This window comes from Ursus americanus, chromosome 27 (assembly GCF_024610735.1).
Source record: "Ursus americanus isolate L20-20 chromosome 27, mUrsAme1.1.p, whole genome shotgun sequence".
In the NCBI taxonomy this organism is placed as follows: Eukaryota; Metazoa; Chordata; class Mammalia; order Carnivora; family Ursidae; genus Ursus; species Ursus americanus.
In genome coordinates this window covers 39309066-39325447 of record NC_142153.1, presented here as the reverse complement: position 1 = coordinate 39325447, position 16382 = coordinate 39309066, and the positions used below count along the sequence as shown (strand labels likewise).

General features: G+C 50.4%; 1 protein-coding gene across 4 annotated transcripts in view; it reads left to right on the top strand.

Annotated features, from left to right (window-relative positions):
- IRF2 (interferon regulatory factor 2) overlaps window positions 1–16382 on the top strand; it is a 79197-nt gene that overhangs the window by 55524 nt on the left and 7291 nt on the right. For 3 of the 4 annotated variants that reach the window (XM_045785822.2, XM_045785824.2, XM_045785823.2), the window contains exons 6-7: window positions 3095–3212; window positions 14259–14423. In XM_045785822.2, coding sequence (XP_045641778.1) covers window positions 3095–3212; window positions 14259–14423 — 283 coding nt within the window. The remainder of the gene's footprint in view (window positions 1–3094; window positions 3213–14258; window positions 14424–16382) is intronic. The other variant, XM_045785821.2, reaches the window with a different exon arrangement.

The window sequence follows — 16382 nt, the reverse complement described above, 5'->3', positions numbered from 1 at the left end:
GGCACCATACAGGGCCGGGAGACGCTGGACAAAGAGCTGTCTGCACAGGTTCCGTAGAGAACTGGGCACCCCCCCCTTTTTTTTTAAAGATTTTATTTATTTATTTGACAGAGATAGAGACAGCCAGCGAGAGAGGGAACACAAGCAGGGGGAGTGGGAGAGGAAGAAGCAGGCTCCCAACGGAGGAGCCTGATGTGGGGCTCGATCCCAGAACGCCGGGATCACGCCGAGCCGAAGGCAGATGCTTAACCGCTGTGCCACCCAGGCGCCCCGTGCACCCCTTTTCTTAAGTTGAGTTCCTTGCTTAAAAAAAAGGTATGTAGTTGAGGTTTCACTGAGTACAGTGAAGGTCCTTGTTCTGCACCCCGAGTGGAGCCCTTTTGAAGAGATGCTGACTACATCTCACTGGGCAGTTGACTCTCCTGGCCTTGCAGAGTGACCGTACCCACGAGATGGTTTGCACTGAAGACTTCAGAAGCAACAGGGCATTTTTTTGAAGTGGGATGGGAGGAGTGAAACCATGTCCGAAGTAGTCCGACTCGGTCTCCATTGGTAGACTTCTCTCAGAGAAGGAGTGCAGGACTCAAGGGAGGGATGGGGTGGCAGGAAGACCAATAGTTCTGTCTGAATCTCTGTTGGGATTCGGGCGGGCTCCGTGAAGGCAGAAAGCTCCTGGAATAGGCTCGTGTTGCGGAACCAAAGATTGAGTTCAGTTCTTGTCGCTCCTTAGGCTAGAAGTAGTGTGATCTTGGAAAATTAATTTAGTCTCTGAGTCATAGTTTTCTCAAGTGGAAAGTGGTAGAAGTATCACTTGCCACTAATTAAACGGTAGATCATGTGAAACTCAGAGGCCTTCAGTTGAGATCAGAATAATTTAGGTTTTTAAATATATGCAAGTCTGACTGCCTCATTACTTTTATCAGAAACCTAGAAGCAGAATGAGTAAAATAAATAAATAAATAAATAACTTGACAACAAAAGAAACCCATACAGATTAGCAGGTCTTTTGATAATTCCTTCAGATGTTCTGTACGTGTCTCCTTTTGGGCAATCGAGGAAAAGGAAGTGGCGGAATGAAATCAGGGGCATGACCAGGGGGCGGGGGGAGACATGGGAAAGGAGCCCCGAGGAGGCAGCGAGAGAGGCAGGTGCCGTGAGAAGGCAGAGAATTGTAGTAACATCGGACAGTCATGTTGTCAAGAGGGACAGTGCAGTCCTTCCTCCCTGTTGGATGTGGGGTTGAGGGACAGAACTTGAGGACAGGTCACCGTACTTGAGAGCAGTTTTATTGGCCGTCTTTATTTACGCTTGCGTAATGGAAAGCATTAACTTGAGAGTAAGTGCCAGGTGCCTATTTATCGCATTTAATCCTCACATCATCCCTGGGAGGTGGGTCCGTTCTGTCCTCAGTTTACCACTGTCTGCAGGGCCCTGGAGGAGGCTCCGAGAGGGTTCAGTCAGGTCCTGCATCCAGCGTGCAGTGGAGGAGCCAGGCTCTGACCCCTGTGCGACTGCAAAGCCTGACAGACAACAGGCTTGTCATGCCAGCCCTGCAGGAGCCCGGAGCTTGAGGCTGAGGCTGGAGTGGCGGCCAGAGCAACCGCAGGCTCTAACACCGGCGTAGGGGAGGAGGCGAAGGTGGGAAGGGCAGACCCTTGTTCAGAAGTTCAGCTATAAAGGAAGAGGAGGGATGGAGACTCAAGTCACAGGCACACGACTTTCCCCAGAAAGGCCTCGTAAAAGGTGGAAATGCAAGGTGCTCCAGGAGAAAGGGGGGCTGGCCTGGGCCCCTCCTCTGTTTGCCCTTTGGTGCCTCCTGTCAGCCATGCACGTGGGAGTTGTGTGAGCACCGAGCTACGTACTGAAGTGATGTCTTCCACGCTACAGTTGGTAATCATGTGGGAGTTTGCCGGGGTGGGGTCGTGCAGGAGCAGGTAACTCCCCCTCCTTCCCTCTGTGGCTTCCCCAAGATTTGGGGTGGGTGGAGGGGGTTCATCACTGATTGCAGGCAGCACAGAAATAGACTGGTAAGTACACCCCACATGCCTTAGAGATGCCCACCACTCTGGATTTTTCAAAGCACAGGCATATCTCCCTCTGACGATCTTCTGCTCCCGTCTTGTGTTCTTTCTGCCCCACTCTCCATCTTGGTTTCCCAAAGGAGCTGTGCTGTGTGGCTTTTGTTGTCTGACTCGATTGCTATCATAGATGCAGGTGCAATCTTACCTTGAGGAAAAGCTCTCTGATCAACATGCTGAAGGTCAATGTGTACCTCGGGACTGGCTCCCCCACAGGTGCTTGGCTCTGTCAGAGGTTGGAGGGTTCAGGGACTTGAATAAACACAAGTAAGAGCTACACTAAGGACGAGGAGCTTGTTGCTTCATTAGTTAGGAATGAGTAGCCTCTCGGGCCCGCTGGGACATTCAGACACTCGAACACTCGAAAGGCATTTGTGTGAAGCCACGGGGTGGGGTTGCCCAATTGGACTCCGCTGGGGGAGGTGGCCTTCTGCGCAGTCTGGCCCATGTTACCGGCCACCCGCCCAGTGACAGGTGCTCAAGTGGCCAGGGTCCAGGGCAAACCTTACCTGAGGAGAAGTCATTCACAGAGTCCCCTGACTTCCTGTTCTTGGCCCAATGGTGGAGGCAGACCTTTTCCTCGGAAGTCATGGTAAAAGAAGTGGCAGGATTCCTTCCTTAGAAAGCGGGAGTTGACCCTTGTGAGCGCTCCCTCCCTCCGAGAAGGAGGAGCTGGCAGCTAGACACGAGGTTCTTTCCACAGTTACACAGCCCCGCTGAACCCCCAAACTGTCATCTACAGGTGTAAGCCTTTCATAAAAGCAAACCAGATGTGCTCTTACCCTTTCCTCAAAGGAAAACGAAAGTAGGCAAATACCTGGCAGCATATTCCGTGCAGAAATGTGCTGCTTTAGCTCCAGTCTGATTTAAATTCGTAGGGAATGCATTCAGGGAATGATCGTGACTCCAGCAGTGAGAAGGAAAAAAAAAAAAAGTAGACAGAGGGTAGAATTTAAGCTAAGAAAAAGGAGGGGAAAGGAAGTATTCTCAATTCTTTTTTCTTTTCTTCTTCCTAGCAAGAACCAGTTGAGTCATCTTTGGGGCTTAGTAATGGAGTGAGTGATCTTTCTCCTGAGTATGCCGTCCTGACCTCAGCTATAAAAAATGAAGTGGATAGTACGGTGAACATCATAGGTAAACTGTTTTGACATCTCATTTTTTCTCTACACGAGCAGCCCCTGGGGTCTAAAATTTGTAAAACGTGATTTGAAGTAACATAGTCAGTGGGAGGAGGTCTTGGAACCATCTCAAAATGCAAAGTTCCAGCCCCCAGACTTCAGGGCTGAGAATAAAGGCCTTTGAGGATCAGATAAAGGAACTTTTGATGGGTCAGCCTCAAGAAAATAGGCCAAGAGTGACTTCCCAGGAGACTCCAGTAGATGAAATGGGTTTTCCCCCCCAGTGATTCCCCCCCTTGATTAGTGGTTCTCCAGCTTTCAGTAAGCGGCCACATGGACAAAAGTGTTATTCTTCACTTGGGAACAAGGAGACGGGAGACCTGACCTCACGGGTCCCCTCAGAACCTGCCACGAACGTGGCGCTCATCTTATAAATGAAGGTACTGAGGCTCAGAGACCTGTGGCCAACGGCACGCTCTGATTCCCCAAAGATTCTCGAGCGCCTTCCCCAGACCAGACTCGGTGCTAGAAATAGGTTGCGGAACAGGACAGGCCCCATCCCTGGTTCCGTGGAAGGAGACAGCAAACAAATATGGCCGCAGATAACTACAGCGCTAGCACGTGTGGAACATGCTGCGAAGAACAGAACAAGGGAGGATGTCGGGGCCGGAGTTAGATGGGACGCTTCTCGAAGGACTGGCATGTCCTCTGAAGTGGGTGGGTGAGGGGGAGCCCCGGACTGCTAGCCGTGGACCCCCACGTAGGAACCCGCTTGGAGGGCTAAGACAGTCCAGAGTGGCGGAGCAGGGGTGAGCCTGGGGAGAGGGCACGGTGGTCTGTCAGGGAGGGACCAAGGGTGGGGCCCTGGGACTTTTCCCCAGGGAGAGGACACTGGGCTTTGTTCCCAAACCGCTGGAGGGTGTGTTTCAAAACAAAATCTTTTTTTGTTGAAGTACAAGAAACAGTCAAGTGCGCAACTGTTTTACACACACACACACACACACACACACACACACACACGCACACACACTGTAAGCCCCAGCCCTTGGAGGGTTTTAGGCAGGAAGGGGGCCAGAGTGAACTTCATCTCAGCCAGATGCCACTGGGCCACGGCGCTGAGTGATGGTGGAGGCCCTGCGGTGAGCTCGTCTTGCAGCTCCAGCCCCAGAATCCAGAACCGGGCTTTGCCCTCGGGCACCTTGTGGTCCATTAAACTCTTCTCCACTTTGTAGACTGTCAGGGCTTCCGATGCTGGTAAGAACCAGCGAGATCACGCAGAACTAGGAGAGCAAACCTCCCACCCAGGTGCCTTCATTTCCTGATCCTCGGCCGAGTACGGACAGGAGGCTGCAGATGCTACGAATGTTAGCCCCCACCTCCTCGCCTGGGCTTTGGCGTTTGGGAAGTAGGGTGATGTATGCAGGGACTCCCTCGAACGCTGAGGGCTTTGGCAGAGCGCAGAGTGAGGGAAGCACGGGAGCATGTGCCTGCGGGTCCCGCTCACCTCAGTGTCGCTGAGGTCTTACAGACGCAGTGTTCTTCCCGCGTCCCCAGGGGAGTGAGGCCTAGCCTGACCAGCACTCCCGCCCCCCGGAGCGGCTTCACCCCCCCTGGGTTCTCGGCTGTCTTCCTGTCCTCAGCGGGGGCAGCCTCTGGAAAGCCTTGCCCATTCAGCCCTTTAAAAAAAAAAAAAAAAGAAAATATTGGCCAAGACTCCAGGCACTTTTTCTTAAGATTCAGCCGTTTTGACCGAGCTGGTTGGTTTTGAGCTCTCCTTCATTTATGAGGTGAATTCAGCCTCAGATAAAATGGCAAACCAAAGTCACAGTGGTACAGAGGTTTCTTCACTTTTTTTTTTAAACATCTGGTTGAGTCTATGGCATGTAAATTCTGTCGGGGTGATTGTTCTTTGCGCTTCCATACGATTGCTGCTGTCAGGATTGGTGCTAACTTAATGAGTCCTTAGCTCCAGGGCAAAGGCGGATGCCCAGTCTGGTTAGAAAATCACCTGCTGGATTCAGTGGGTCTCTTCCTTGGCGTAATAATAAAATAATAACGGATGGCAGTACGAGGAATCTGAATATCTCTAATTAGTTGGTGGCCCTTACAAAGGTGTGTAATACACCAAGTGCATCCGTGCAAGTATTTTAAAGAAGGGGTAATTTGTGATCATTGTTAACAGTAGCACGACCTCGGATTTTAAACCCTCCACACCGCTTTTGTCTCCACTCCCACGGTGACCATTAATTAGCCGTCCCCAGCCTTTGTGATTTGGGGACAGAGGTGAGGAACACACGGATTCTGACTCCAAGGCCAAGACAGCGGAATTTGAAAGACTCTGTCTTGACCTTTTATAAAAGTGCTTTATTTGAAATGATACCATTTCTTGCTTTCAGTTCCTGTGTCTCTGAGCCCGGAGTTCATTCCAGTTATGTGTTCAGGCACCAAGAAGAAAGCCTCCAGGTGTTTCTTTCTGCTTTTATAAGCATATATGTGGATAAGTGTTTCAAAACACTGAAATGAGTATTTTATATGGTAACTGTTTTTCACATGATCTGTCGGTTCTTAGTGAGGGAAATAGATTGAAAACCGGTAAATTAATCCGGCGAAGGCCAGCCTCCTGGTGCGTTTTTATTCCAGACGGGGCGAAGGTCATTGTGAGTGAATCCAGTAAGTGGACAAAACGGGGAGTGTACAGTGGTCCCGACATGGGAACTCTTGCTTGATGGCTGCTGTGGTTTACTTTTGTTCTTGCCGTGAGTGATACAGCACGCACGCACACACACACACACGCGCACACACACACACACGCACACACACACACACGCACACACACGCACACACACACACACGCACACACAAGCAGGCACACGCACACAGGCACACACACGCACGCACACGCACGCACACACGCACACACACACACACGCGCACACAGGCAGGCACACGCACACAGGCACACGCACACACACACGCATGCACACACACGCACACACAGGCAGGCACACGCACGCAGGCACACACACACACACGCACACACAGGCAGGCACACGCACACAGGCACACACTTGTGGCTGTCAGCCGGCTGGGCCCGGGTCTTGCCGTCGTCTTGTCCTTAACAGCTCAGCGAACTTTCCGACTGAGCCAGTTGTGCTGAGACACCAAAAAGCAGCGCGGTGTCTCAGCACTTAAGACTTCTCTTCCCATGTTCCTTCTCTCCTGGATGATTAAATGGCCCAGGCGAACACGCCCAAAGACCTAACCCTGCTTTCCTTTGAAGGGTGGCAGAAAAAGAAAAATACTCCTTATTTTTATTTTTACTTTGCTTTAGCATTGAATTCTTTTCTGTATGTGGTGACTTCTGTTTTTAGGAAGCGGAAGACGCCAGCAACATGTTGAATTGTTCTGACAATACCCTGCTGGCATCCTGCCCAGGTTAGCAGTGCTTTTGCTGAGCTGTATTGAAATCTTCTCCAGGCCAGTGTAGAAAGTTTGCAGGTGTGGATGCTCTGTCTGAGTTGCCCAGGCAGTGCTTTATAACCCCATTGTGTTTCTTGATAAAAGGTAACCCCGCCCTTCAATAAAGCAAAGACTGCCATGAAACAGGGAGGCTATTCATTACTCCCAAGTCAATCAGGCAATCCTTAGTGACTAGACATATAGCCATTAGGAAATAATGCAATTGGAATTTTGTCTGCCCACAATGCACCTTATAGGATGTGCTTTTTTTTTTTTTTTGGTAATGGCTTCCACATTTGACTGACTTGAAAAGTAAAGCTTGAGTAGCTCTTTCAGACAAGCTTAGAAACTCAGCTATCACCAGGGAGGACTTGCAGTTGCAAGAGAACAGATTCACAGCGTAGAGACCACCTTGGGGTCCCTGCGAGGGCGTCATGGTTATGACTCAAGGTTGGCAGCCTCTGGCACCAGAATTCGTCATGATTTGGGGGTGGTCAGAGGTGACGCGAGGCTGTAGACCTGTGTCTTCATCTTTTTCCGGTCCGTTTGTTCACTCTTCTTTTTTGCTATTTTTCCTGGTGCTTAAGATGTAAAAACTCCATCTACAAGATAAATAAGAGCTTGAGGTGGATCTTTAGATGAAAGGCCCCCCCTCATCAGGGGGAGGGAGTGAAGGTCTTCGATGCTCCTTCTCGGTGGGCTGTGTGCCGTGCTTCGTGCCTTCTTTGGGGAGGGCTGAGCTCTTTGCGTCTCAGGAGACAAAACATCCAATTGGACCAGAAGTCCTAGAAAACTGTGAGCACCATGAAACTCCATGTGGGATGTGAAACCCAAATGTCCCTATATATCCAGACTCAGACCCGATAGTGCACCTTATTTTTCTTCAGGGGACTGGAGCTGGGGAAGCCTGGTCACAGAGGTGGGATGGCACGGGACACTCTCCGTTGCCATGTGCCAGCACGAGCCTTGGCAGTAGTTTGGCTATTGCCTTTCAACCTTGAGAAGTTTTTATTTGCCCAAGAAAACTGCCATGTTTTTTTATGAGGCTATATATTTCTCACCCTCCCCTCTCCCTTGCCCCCCACCTCCTTCATAATTAACCATCAGCTCCTCCTGTCTCCCCTCATATTTCTCAAATCCAGCTCCTTTTTTCTCCTTTTGGTATTTCCCCGTCACCTTCACCCTTGCCAAGGCTCTGCTTCCATTCTGCCCCCTCCCCATTCATTCACTACATGGAGGGATTTTTTTTTTAATTTTTAATTTTTTAAAATTTCTTAAAAAGATTTTATTTATTTATTTCAGAGAGAGAGCACGAGCACGGGGGCGGGGGGCAAAGAGAGAGGGAGAAGCAGACTCCCTGCTGAGCAGCGAGCCAAACTCGGGACTCGATCCCAGGACCCCGAGATCATGACCTGAGCCAAAGGCAGACGCTTAACTGACTGAGCCACACAGGCACCCAGGATTTTTTTTTTTTTTAATGCCTGTCTCACCATGTCACCATTGCCCCCAGGATGAAGACCCAAGTCTCTCGTGTCCCCAGAGTCCTGCTGACCTGTTCCCTGCTGACCCCTTTTATATTTGTTTTTGAACTTGAATTTTTCTGAACATTTTGACTTCCGTGTACCTTTCTCTTGAGAAAGCGAGGTGGGCTGTGTGTGTTGTCCTCGGGGAGCAGCCGTGAGGGCTCGTCCACACAGCACGGAAAGACGTGCACGTTTGCCAGGGAGGGTAAGCTGCCACCCCGAGAAGTCTCACCCACATGTCCTCTCCCAGACCATCGACCCTTGAGATGTATTGATTAACTCGACTGAGATTTTATTGGGACAGATTATTTGCTCGCCTTTATGATAGCGCGTGGCACTGTTTTCTCATGGGAGTGCAGGCTGTGTACTGCCCCAGCCCCGCTCTTGCTTCGCCCTGACCTAGGTGGGCACCAGCTGCAGCTGGGGCGGGCTGGCCTGTGCAAGGCCCGAAGTCCATGCTCTGACATCATTCACCCCATGGTAACTGTCTTTCCTATCGTTTCTCCTGGGCATCTCACCCAAATCATGGCTGAATTTTATTAAAACAAAACAAAAAAAACCACACAGATTAGAAGTTAAAAGACATAGGTTCTAGACCTACTTCTGCAGTTTTTTACTTACCACATGACCCTGGGCAAACTCCCTAGCCTCTCTGAGACTCGATGTCCTGAAATATAAAATGGAACTAATGATACTGCTCCTGCCTGCCTCCCAGGGTTGTTGGGAGCACAAAGTGAGCATAATGGAGACATCACTGTGTAGTTAGAAGGTGGTAAGATAATATGGTTATGATATTATCAAAGTCATATTAAACTATATTTGAGTAAGGAAAGTAGCCTCCATCTGTGCTGCATCTTCAACGCTAATATGAACAGTTTCAGTTCTCGAACTTTCGGGTGGGATCAAGAAGAAATTTCTCTCCCTAGGACTGTGGGTAGCCTGATTTTCTATGCCCACTGATAAGCTTTATGCTCAACCCTACAGACCCCTGAGTGACCTTGGCGGTCTACCTGGCCTCTCTGGGTTTCAGCTTTCCTTAGCTATAAAGTAGTAGGACCCCCGCCACCCCCCCACCCCTCTCCAGAGCCCCTTGTTTTCGTTTCTAATAGTCTCTGCTCTGAAGAGCTTTCTGTGAGGCATGGGGGCACTGCTTTCTCAGGGGGAGGCCTACATTAAGTCAGCAATTGTTCCTAAAGTTGGAATGACCTTTTAAGGAACCAAACTGGTTCATCAGTAAGCAGCCATGAATAATATTGTTGTAATTCTTAGCAACTAGGTCCAGATAAAATTACATTCCTGTGGGTGACTCTTTTCCTGATGGGCTGACCTGATGTGCCGGAGACGCTTAGTGGATTGCTAGCCCCCTAACCATTGGAGAATTTCCCTGGCACCCAATACAGAGCTGCTGAAAAGCAATTTCACTACTGGTGACGAGCCCAGAGTCTCATTGAGGTGAGATTCCTAAGTTTTTATCCTCAGATGGGCTTAGAAGGGCAGGAGCAGCCCGGTGGGAACTTGGTGAGCTCTTCCGGTTGGGGAGACCACCCTGCAGCGTGTTCGAGTCGAGCCTCCGGGTCAGGGAGAGTGGAATTTGGTTCCAGGTTCTGCCACTTACCGGCTATCTGACTTTGAATTAATATTTAACTCTCCACGATGCCTTTCCTCATGTCTAGAATGGGGACGATAATTGTACCTTCCTTGTGGGGTCATGGAGTCTTCCAGGTGGGAGGTCAGGGGTGAGTGGGAAAGGCCATGATGAGTGCTCGGGAAGCATTCGGTGTCGTTACTATTATTTCTCAGTCAGGGTACTTGGGCGCCCCTCATGGTGCCACTTTTTTTTTTTTTAAGATTTTATTTAAGAGGGAGGGAGGGAGAGAGAGAGAGAGAGCACAAGCAGGGGGAGTGGCAGAGGGAGAGGGAGAAGCAGGCTCCCCGCTGAGCAGGGAGCCCAACATGGGACCCGATCCCAGGACCCCAGGATCCTGACCTGAGCCGAAGGCAGACGCTTCACGGACGGAGCTCCCCGGGCGCCCGCACGGCGCCCTCCTGACTCGTTTGCTGTAGCAGATTGCGGACAGTTGGCTACGTGTGTGTCTTTTTGACTGTCAGGAGTCAGTGTTACCGTGTGGGTTGTCACTTGGGGCAAAGGCTGGTGGTTTGGGGAGCTCATCAGTGAGAGAGAGAGATCGGTCAGATGACTAGGGCTAGTGCCGAAAGCATCCAGGGAGCATCTCGGACGTTGGGAATTCCTTGCTTTTCCTTTGGGCTTGCAGCTTGTGAGTTGGGCTCCCAATGATGTTCAGATATTAAGTGAAATAGAGGAAAATGAGCCCCTTTTCGGTGTACAGTTCTGTGAATTTTGACAGAAGCACTCGGTTGTGTAACCACCACTATATTCAAGACCCAGGACATTTTACCACCCCCAAACATTTCCTCCTCTTCCCCCCGGCTTCTGGCGACGATGGCCCACTCTGTCTCCATCACTTCATCTAGGTTCTGAAAAGCCCCCTTGCCGGAAGTCTTGACATTTGCTAGGAAGCGCTCATTGTCACATCCGGTGTTAGCAAGTGGTCGTCATCTCCTGTGGGACTCCGGCTCCGGTCGCTGAGCCTCGGTCTGCCCCCTGGTCGGTTTGTTCAGCAGATCTTCCAAGGAGCTGCTCGCGGGCGTAGGCCATGAGCCTGTGCTGGGACTTGGTACAGAAAGTTCTAATCCCGGTTCTCAAATCTCTCAGGAGCTGCAACTTGGTGGGGAGATGACGCACCCAAAGAAAAAGTTAAAGGGAGATACATAGACTTAACTTGCGGTATGAGGCAGAAGGTCAGGCAGTGTGACAAGGTTGTGCCATGTTGCTGTTAGGGCCGAGCAGTGGGGACAGTGAGGGAGAGGCGCTCTGGAAGGAGAGGTCCGTCTGTTGTGAGGTGGTCAGGAGAAGGCTCCAGAAAGACAGAGGCATTCAGAATACTGCCTGTTGCTCCCCCTCCCCTTCCAACCCGTGTGTTACTGCCTCAGTGAAGCCTTTGAGTACTCAGACTGGAGAAAAATAATCCACTTTCTCAACTCTTTTCATGTGGCCTCTCCCCGGCCCCCTTCCCTTCTTTTTCTCTTCACAACTGTCCTGAACTTAACCTCTAGAGCGTTCTGTGCTGGCCCGGAGCCCTACCAGAGTTCTCACAAACCAGGCCCTTGACTGGATTGATCGTGCTCTGCCCGTCCTCCTGCTTGACAACAATGTCTCCCACAAGTAGGTGCTCGGTCAATCTTGCATGAGCTGAATGAATGACTGAGCTGGGCGTTGTGGGGAAGAGCAGCGAGGGCGAGAATTGCTGGTCAGAGCAAGGGGCTCTGTTAGGGTAGGAAGACATTGGAGCTGTAGCCGTTGTGTAGACCCCCAGCTCGCTCGCTATCTACTCGAAACGACAGGGCAAAAGAGAATTGAATTTTGGAGTATTGGAAGTTAGAGCGGCTTGGATTTAAATCGAATTTATAGAAGAGCTTTATAGCCTTCGTGGGTAGGGTATCTCTTGTAGCCAGCCCCTCCTCAGACACACGTATGCGCCCACACGCACGCGCCCCATTTGGTTTCTGTCCGCCAGCTGCTCAGGACTTGGGAAATCTTGTGTTCCTGCCGTTTTATCTTCCGTGGGAGAAAAGGCAGAAGAGGCTTGAGAGAGGTCAGTGTCGGCGCTCAGTCTGTGTCTGGTGAACTGCATAATTGATGCCCTTCGTGCTCAAGTAGGGTAGTCCAAAGGATAAAATAAGACTTCGGGAGTCGGCCTGCCATATATAGCCTGCCTTCCTTCTTTAATTTTATCCCGTCCAGGAGAACCTAAACAACATTCCATTTCCCTTCCTCTCTGAATGCTGCGGCCTTGTGGAGGGTTATCACATCCCACATCTCCTTCCCCCAGCCTCTCGGTGCCTTCCCTCTCTTCATTCCAGAACTCGAGAATTCTCACTCCCCTCTCGAGCCTTCTCTGAATAGAATCAGGTCATGTTCTCTCTACCTCGTGCTAGTCATTTCACTTCTGTCCAAAAAGCAATTAAAACAGGAACTCATTTTTAAACAAAAATACTGGAGCAATTAAAATACCGAGCAGTTAAGACCAGAGCTTGTCCGTGGTGGCAAAGTTCTCGAGAAGATCGGGACGTGGTGGCCTTTTTGTGCCTAACCCGATGGTCGAGAAACCATGAGGGACAGAGAGCCCTGCCCATAACCCGAACTGTGTGACTTTGGGGAAGTTAATCTCCTTCTCTGTGCCTGAGCTTCTTAATGGATAAAAGGATTAGGACGGCTTGCCTGTCGTTCTCGCAGGGGAAATGTTAAAATAACTTACACAGGCATGAGTAAAACGTCGATTATGATGCAAAGTATTTTGAGACCCTTGGGAAAACATTGTTATTCCTTTGTTGTTTCCATTTGTTTGTTGGTACCCGTTTTCAGGGATATTTCATTCAGTCAGTTGCCAACAGAAGTACAAGGTCCGTTCTGTTTAAAAGCAGGGGAGGGCGTTAGGGGCTTTCAGATTAAAACCACACTGAGACACCACTCGAGGTAGCACAGTAGCGACGACACCAAGGGCTGGTGAGCATGCGCGTGAACTAGGTCATCCATACGTCGCTGGCAACGGGAAACAGGACAGCCACGCCAAGCAGCAGCTGGCAATTTCCAGTAAAATGGAACATGAACTTACCATGATCCAGCAGTTGCACTCTTGGGCGTTTATCCCGGAGAAATGGGAACTTGCATTTCTACAAAGCCTGTACACGAATGCCTGTGGCAGCCTGGTTTGTAATTGCCCGAGAGCGGAGACAACCCGGAAGGCCTTCCGTGGGCGAACCGGTAAACAGACGGCGGTGCCGCCGCACCGGGAGCATTACTCAGCAGTGGACAGGAGCCGGCTGTTGACAGCACGACACCGCCGCGTGCGTGACTCTCCAGGGAGTTATGCTGCGTGAGAAGAGCTCCTCCCACAAGGTTACTGTGCGAGCTCATTTTTGAAACATCTTTGAAAGGACAAAAATCATGGAACTGGGGACAGATGAGTGGATGTCAGGGGTTAGAGACGGTGGGGAGGGGAGGCTGACGGGAGGCGGGTAGAGGAGATGCTTGTGTTGATGGCCCTGGTTTGTATTTTGACCATGCTGCCGGACACATGAAATGACATGTGTGAGAAAATTGCATGAAACTAATTGCACGCACACACACACACCCGCAGAGCAGTATGAGTGAGACTGCGGACATCTGAACAAGATGTGTAGAATGTTATCGGTATCAGTGTCCCGATACAGTGCTAGAGTTTTCCAAGATGTCTCCATTGAAGGAAACTGGATAAAGGACACCCAGGATCTGTCTCTGTTATTTCTTGCAACTGTATGTGCTATCTACTACAACGAACTCCAACTAAAATGTCTAACTCGAGGCAGGATTCAGAACCAAGGTGGTGGGGATTCATCTTATCCGTGTCCTGGGGAGCTGGTGGGCTCATCTGTGTGAGGCTTGGGGAAGCGTTCTGTCCCGTTGTTCTGATACTTCCTCCCTTGGTCACATTGCCTGGAGGGTAGGAAAGGGCTGGGAGCATGAACAGAGCCCCCACGCTGGAAAGGATACAGTGGAGTGGCTTTTGGTGGTCCTTTCTCCTTAGTAAGATTTGATTATGTCTCCCTGGACCCAGGACCTGGAAAACAGCACAGCAGTCTTCCTTTGGAGCAAGAGCAGGAGACAGAAATGGGTCAAGTTTCAAAGCACTGTCTTTCTGGCCCTGGGGATATGGCTCTGGATATGGCCTCTGGTCCTGCAGGCTTGGCTATGACTGGGTTGAGTTTGGGACATTGCCACATGGAAGCACCGCTGGCCAGCCTGCTAGAAATAGCCCCGGGGAACCAGGTTCCTGGCAAATGTCTCCTGCTTCTCTGGAGACATTAACCCAGAGCTAAGGCCGTTCTTCGGTTTCACGGCCGATGACATGTGGTGACTGAGGATCTGATTCGGCTCTTTTGGGAAAGGTGGTCTTTCTTGAGAGTGCATGCTAGAACGCTGAGTCGGGCCTTGGTGCTTGACTGCTGTCTTTTCTTTGAAGTTGTAGGACAGTCACATCTGGACAGCAACATCGAGGATCAAGAGATTGTCACGAACCCTCCGGACATCTGCCAGGTTGTAGAGGTGACCACCGAGAGTGACGAACAGCCGGTCAGCATGAGTGAGCTCTACCCTCTGCAGATTTCCCCCGTGTCTTCCTATGCAGGTAAGAGGGTAGGAGGGAGCCTTTGGAGCTGAGCAAGGATTGGGGAGGAAGGGGTAGCCCCTCAGTGTGGGGCCACCCGCTTGACTGCACAGCCAAGAACCTCTCCTCTGTCCTGGGGATTATTCTTGCTTTATTTTCCCCACGAACATCTTCTTGGGTACTTGTGTTCTCAGAAGACATGGCCACAGCATTTCTTGACTTGATCACCCATAATGTTTTCGTGCATGACTAACAATATTTCTTTGGAGAAGTAGTTCATTGAAGTCTGTTTTATTTGCATAAATTATCGGAAATCCAGAAGGGTGTTTTCAATGGAATCTGAGTTTAACCAAGCTGGAGAGAACCTTGAAGACCATTCCTTCCAGCTTCTTCAGATTTTTTGGAAGTGAAGGCCCATATTCTGGGTCACATGGCCAGTGAGCATTTGGGTCAGGACTTGAACTCAACCTTTAGACCTGGAGCCTCATTCCATCCCGCCATGTTTACTTGTTTCCACTTATTTTGCCTTTCTCTTTCAATTCAGTGCAGCTTCGAATCAGGCCAGGTGCCTGAGCCCAGATCTGATTCCCCAGGGAACAACCATAGAACGACCCAGGAATTGACCCAGACAGTCCTAGGATTAGAACCAGAGTCAGGTGGTGCTTCCATCTTTACAGAACAAAGTGGTGGCTTCTTTGTCTGCCACCATTACATCATCTTACGCTGTCCGATGAGCTCCGTTTAATTTTCCAGGAGTCGACTATAATTAGAAATATAAATTCTGAGTCAATGTTATTGCTTACAAACATTAAAAATAGAAAGCAGAGGCCCTCTCCTGAGGAACCACAGTCAGCTCTAATACGCGTTCAGGAATCTTCCCAGTGAGCTCTATGTGCGTCCAGGCAGTGTCCTCCAGCTAGGGCGCCGCCCCGTCCCTGGCACACAGTATTAGAATTAGGTTGATTTAAATGACAGGTTCTTGGTGAATTATCAGCCACTCACCTAACCTTCTATTTTCTGAGCACGAACTTTCTATATTTTTAGCTTATTTTTTAAAATTGCGGTTAAGTGGACATAGCCCAGAATTTGCCATTTTTGCTATTTTTAAGCACACATTTTGTGGCAGTGAGCGCATTTGCATTGTTGTGCAATCATCACCACCATCCAGCTCTCTAACTTTCTCATCTTGCAAAACTAAAACTCTGTCCCCATGAAACACTCAGCCCCCCTCCCCCTCCCCGCAGCCCCTGGCAACCGCCCCGCTCTACTTTCTGCCTCCGTGAATTTGGCTACTCTCGGTAACTCACGGGAGTGGAATCATACCGTGCTTGTCCTTTTGTGATGGGCTGATTTCATCCAAGGTCCTCAAGATCCTGACTCCCTTCTATGCCAGGAGCATCGAAGGCACGTGAGAGCAAGCCTTGGCTACAAGAAGCTTATAATCTGTCAAAGAGGATAAGCTGGTCATAGGTTGTTTCGTCCTCCCCTACCTGGGCGAGATCCTTGGTGGTCTTTGCCAGGCCCCAGTGATAATAACTACTATCTGCTGCGTGGTTACGGTGCCCTGGGAACTGTGCTCCAGGCTTGGAGGCAGCCGACTTGCTTCATCATCAGGAGAATAACTCGGTCAGCCTGGGGATCATCGTTATTCCCTCTCTAAAAATTAGGACCCTAAGGCCAGTGTGGGTAAGGCGCTGTGTCCGGGGAAGAACGGTGGCACCACCCACATGTGGCTCAGCCCTCCCCCGGAACGCTGCCCTAGACCTTGCCCAGGCTCTGTGGTGCAGAACGCATCCGCCCCGCTGATCTCCAGGGCCCTCCGAAGGAGGCAGAGTGGCGGCGTGTTTATGCCTTCGCTTTACAGTTGAGATAACACCGGGCTACTTGGCTTATGTTTACACAGCCACGGCTGAAAATGCGTGACTTTCCCCTACGTCGTGCTGCTGCGGGCGTTCTGCCCCGGACAGCTTTGGTCATTGT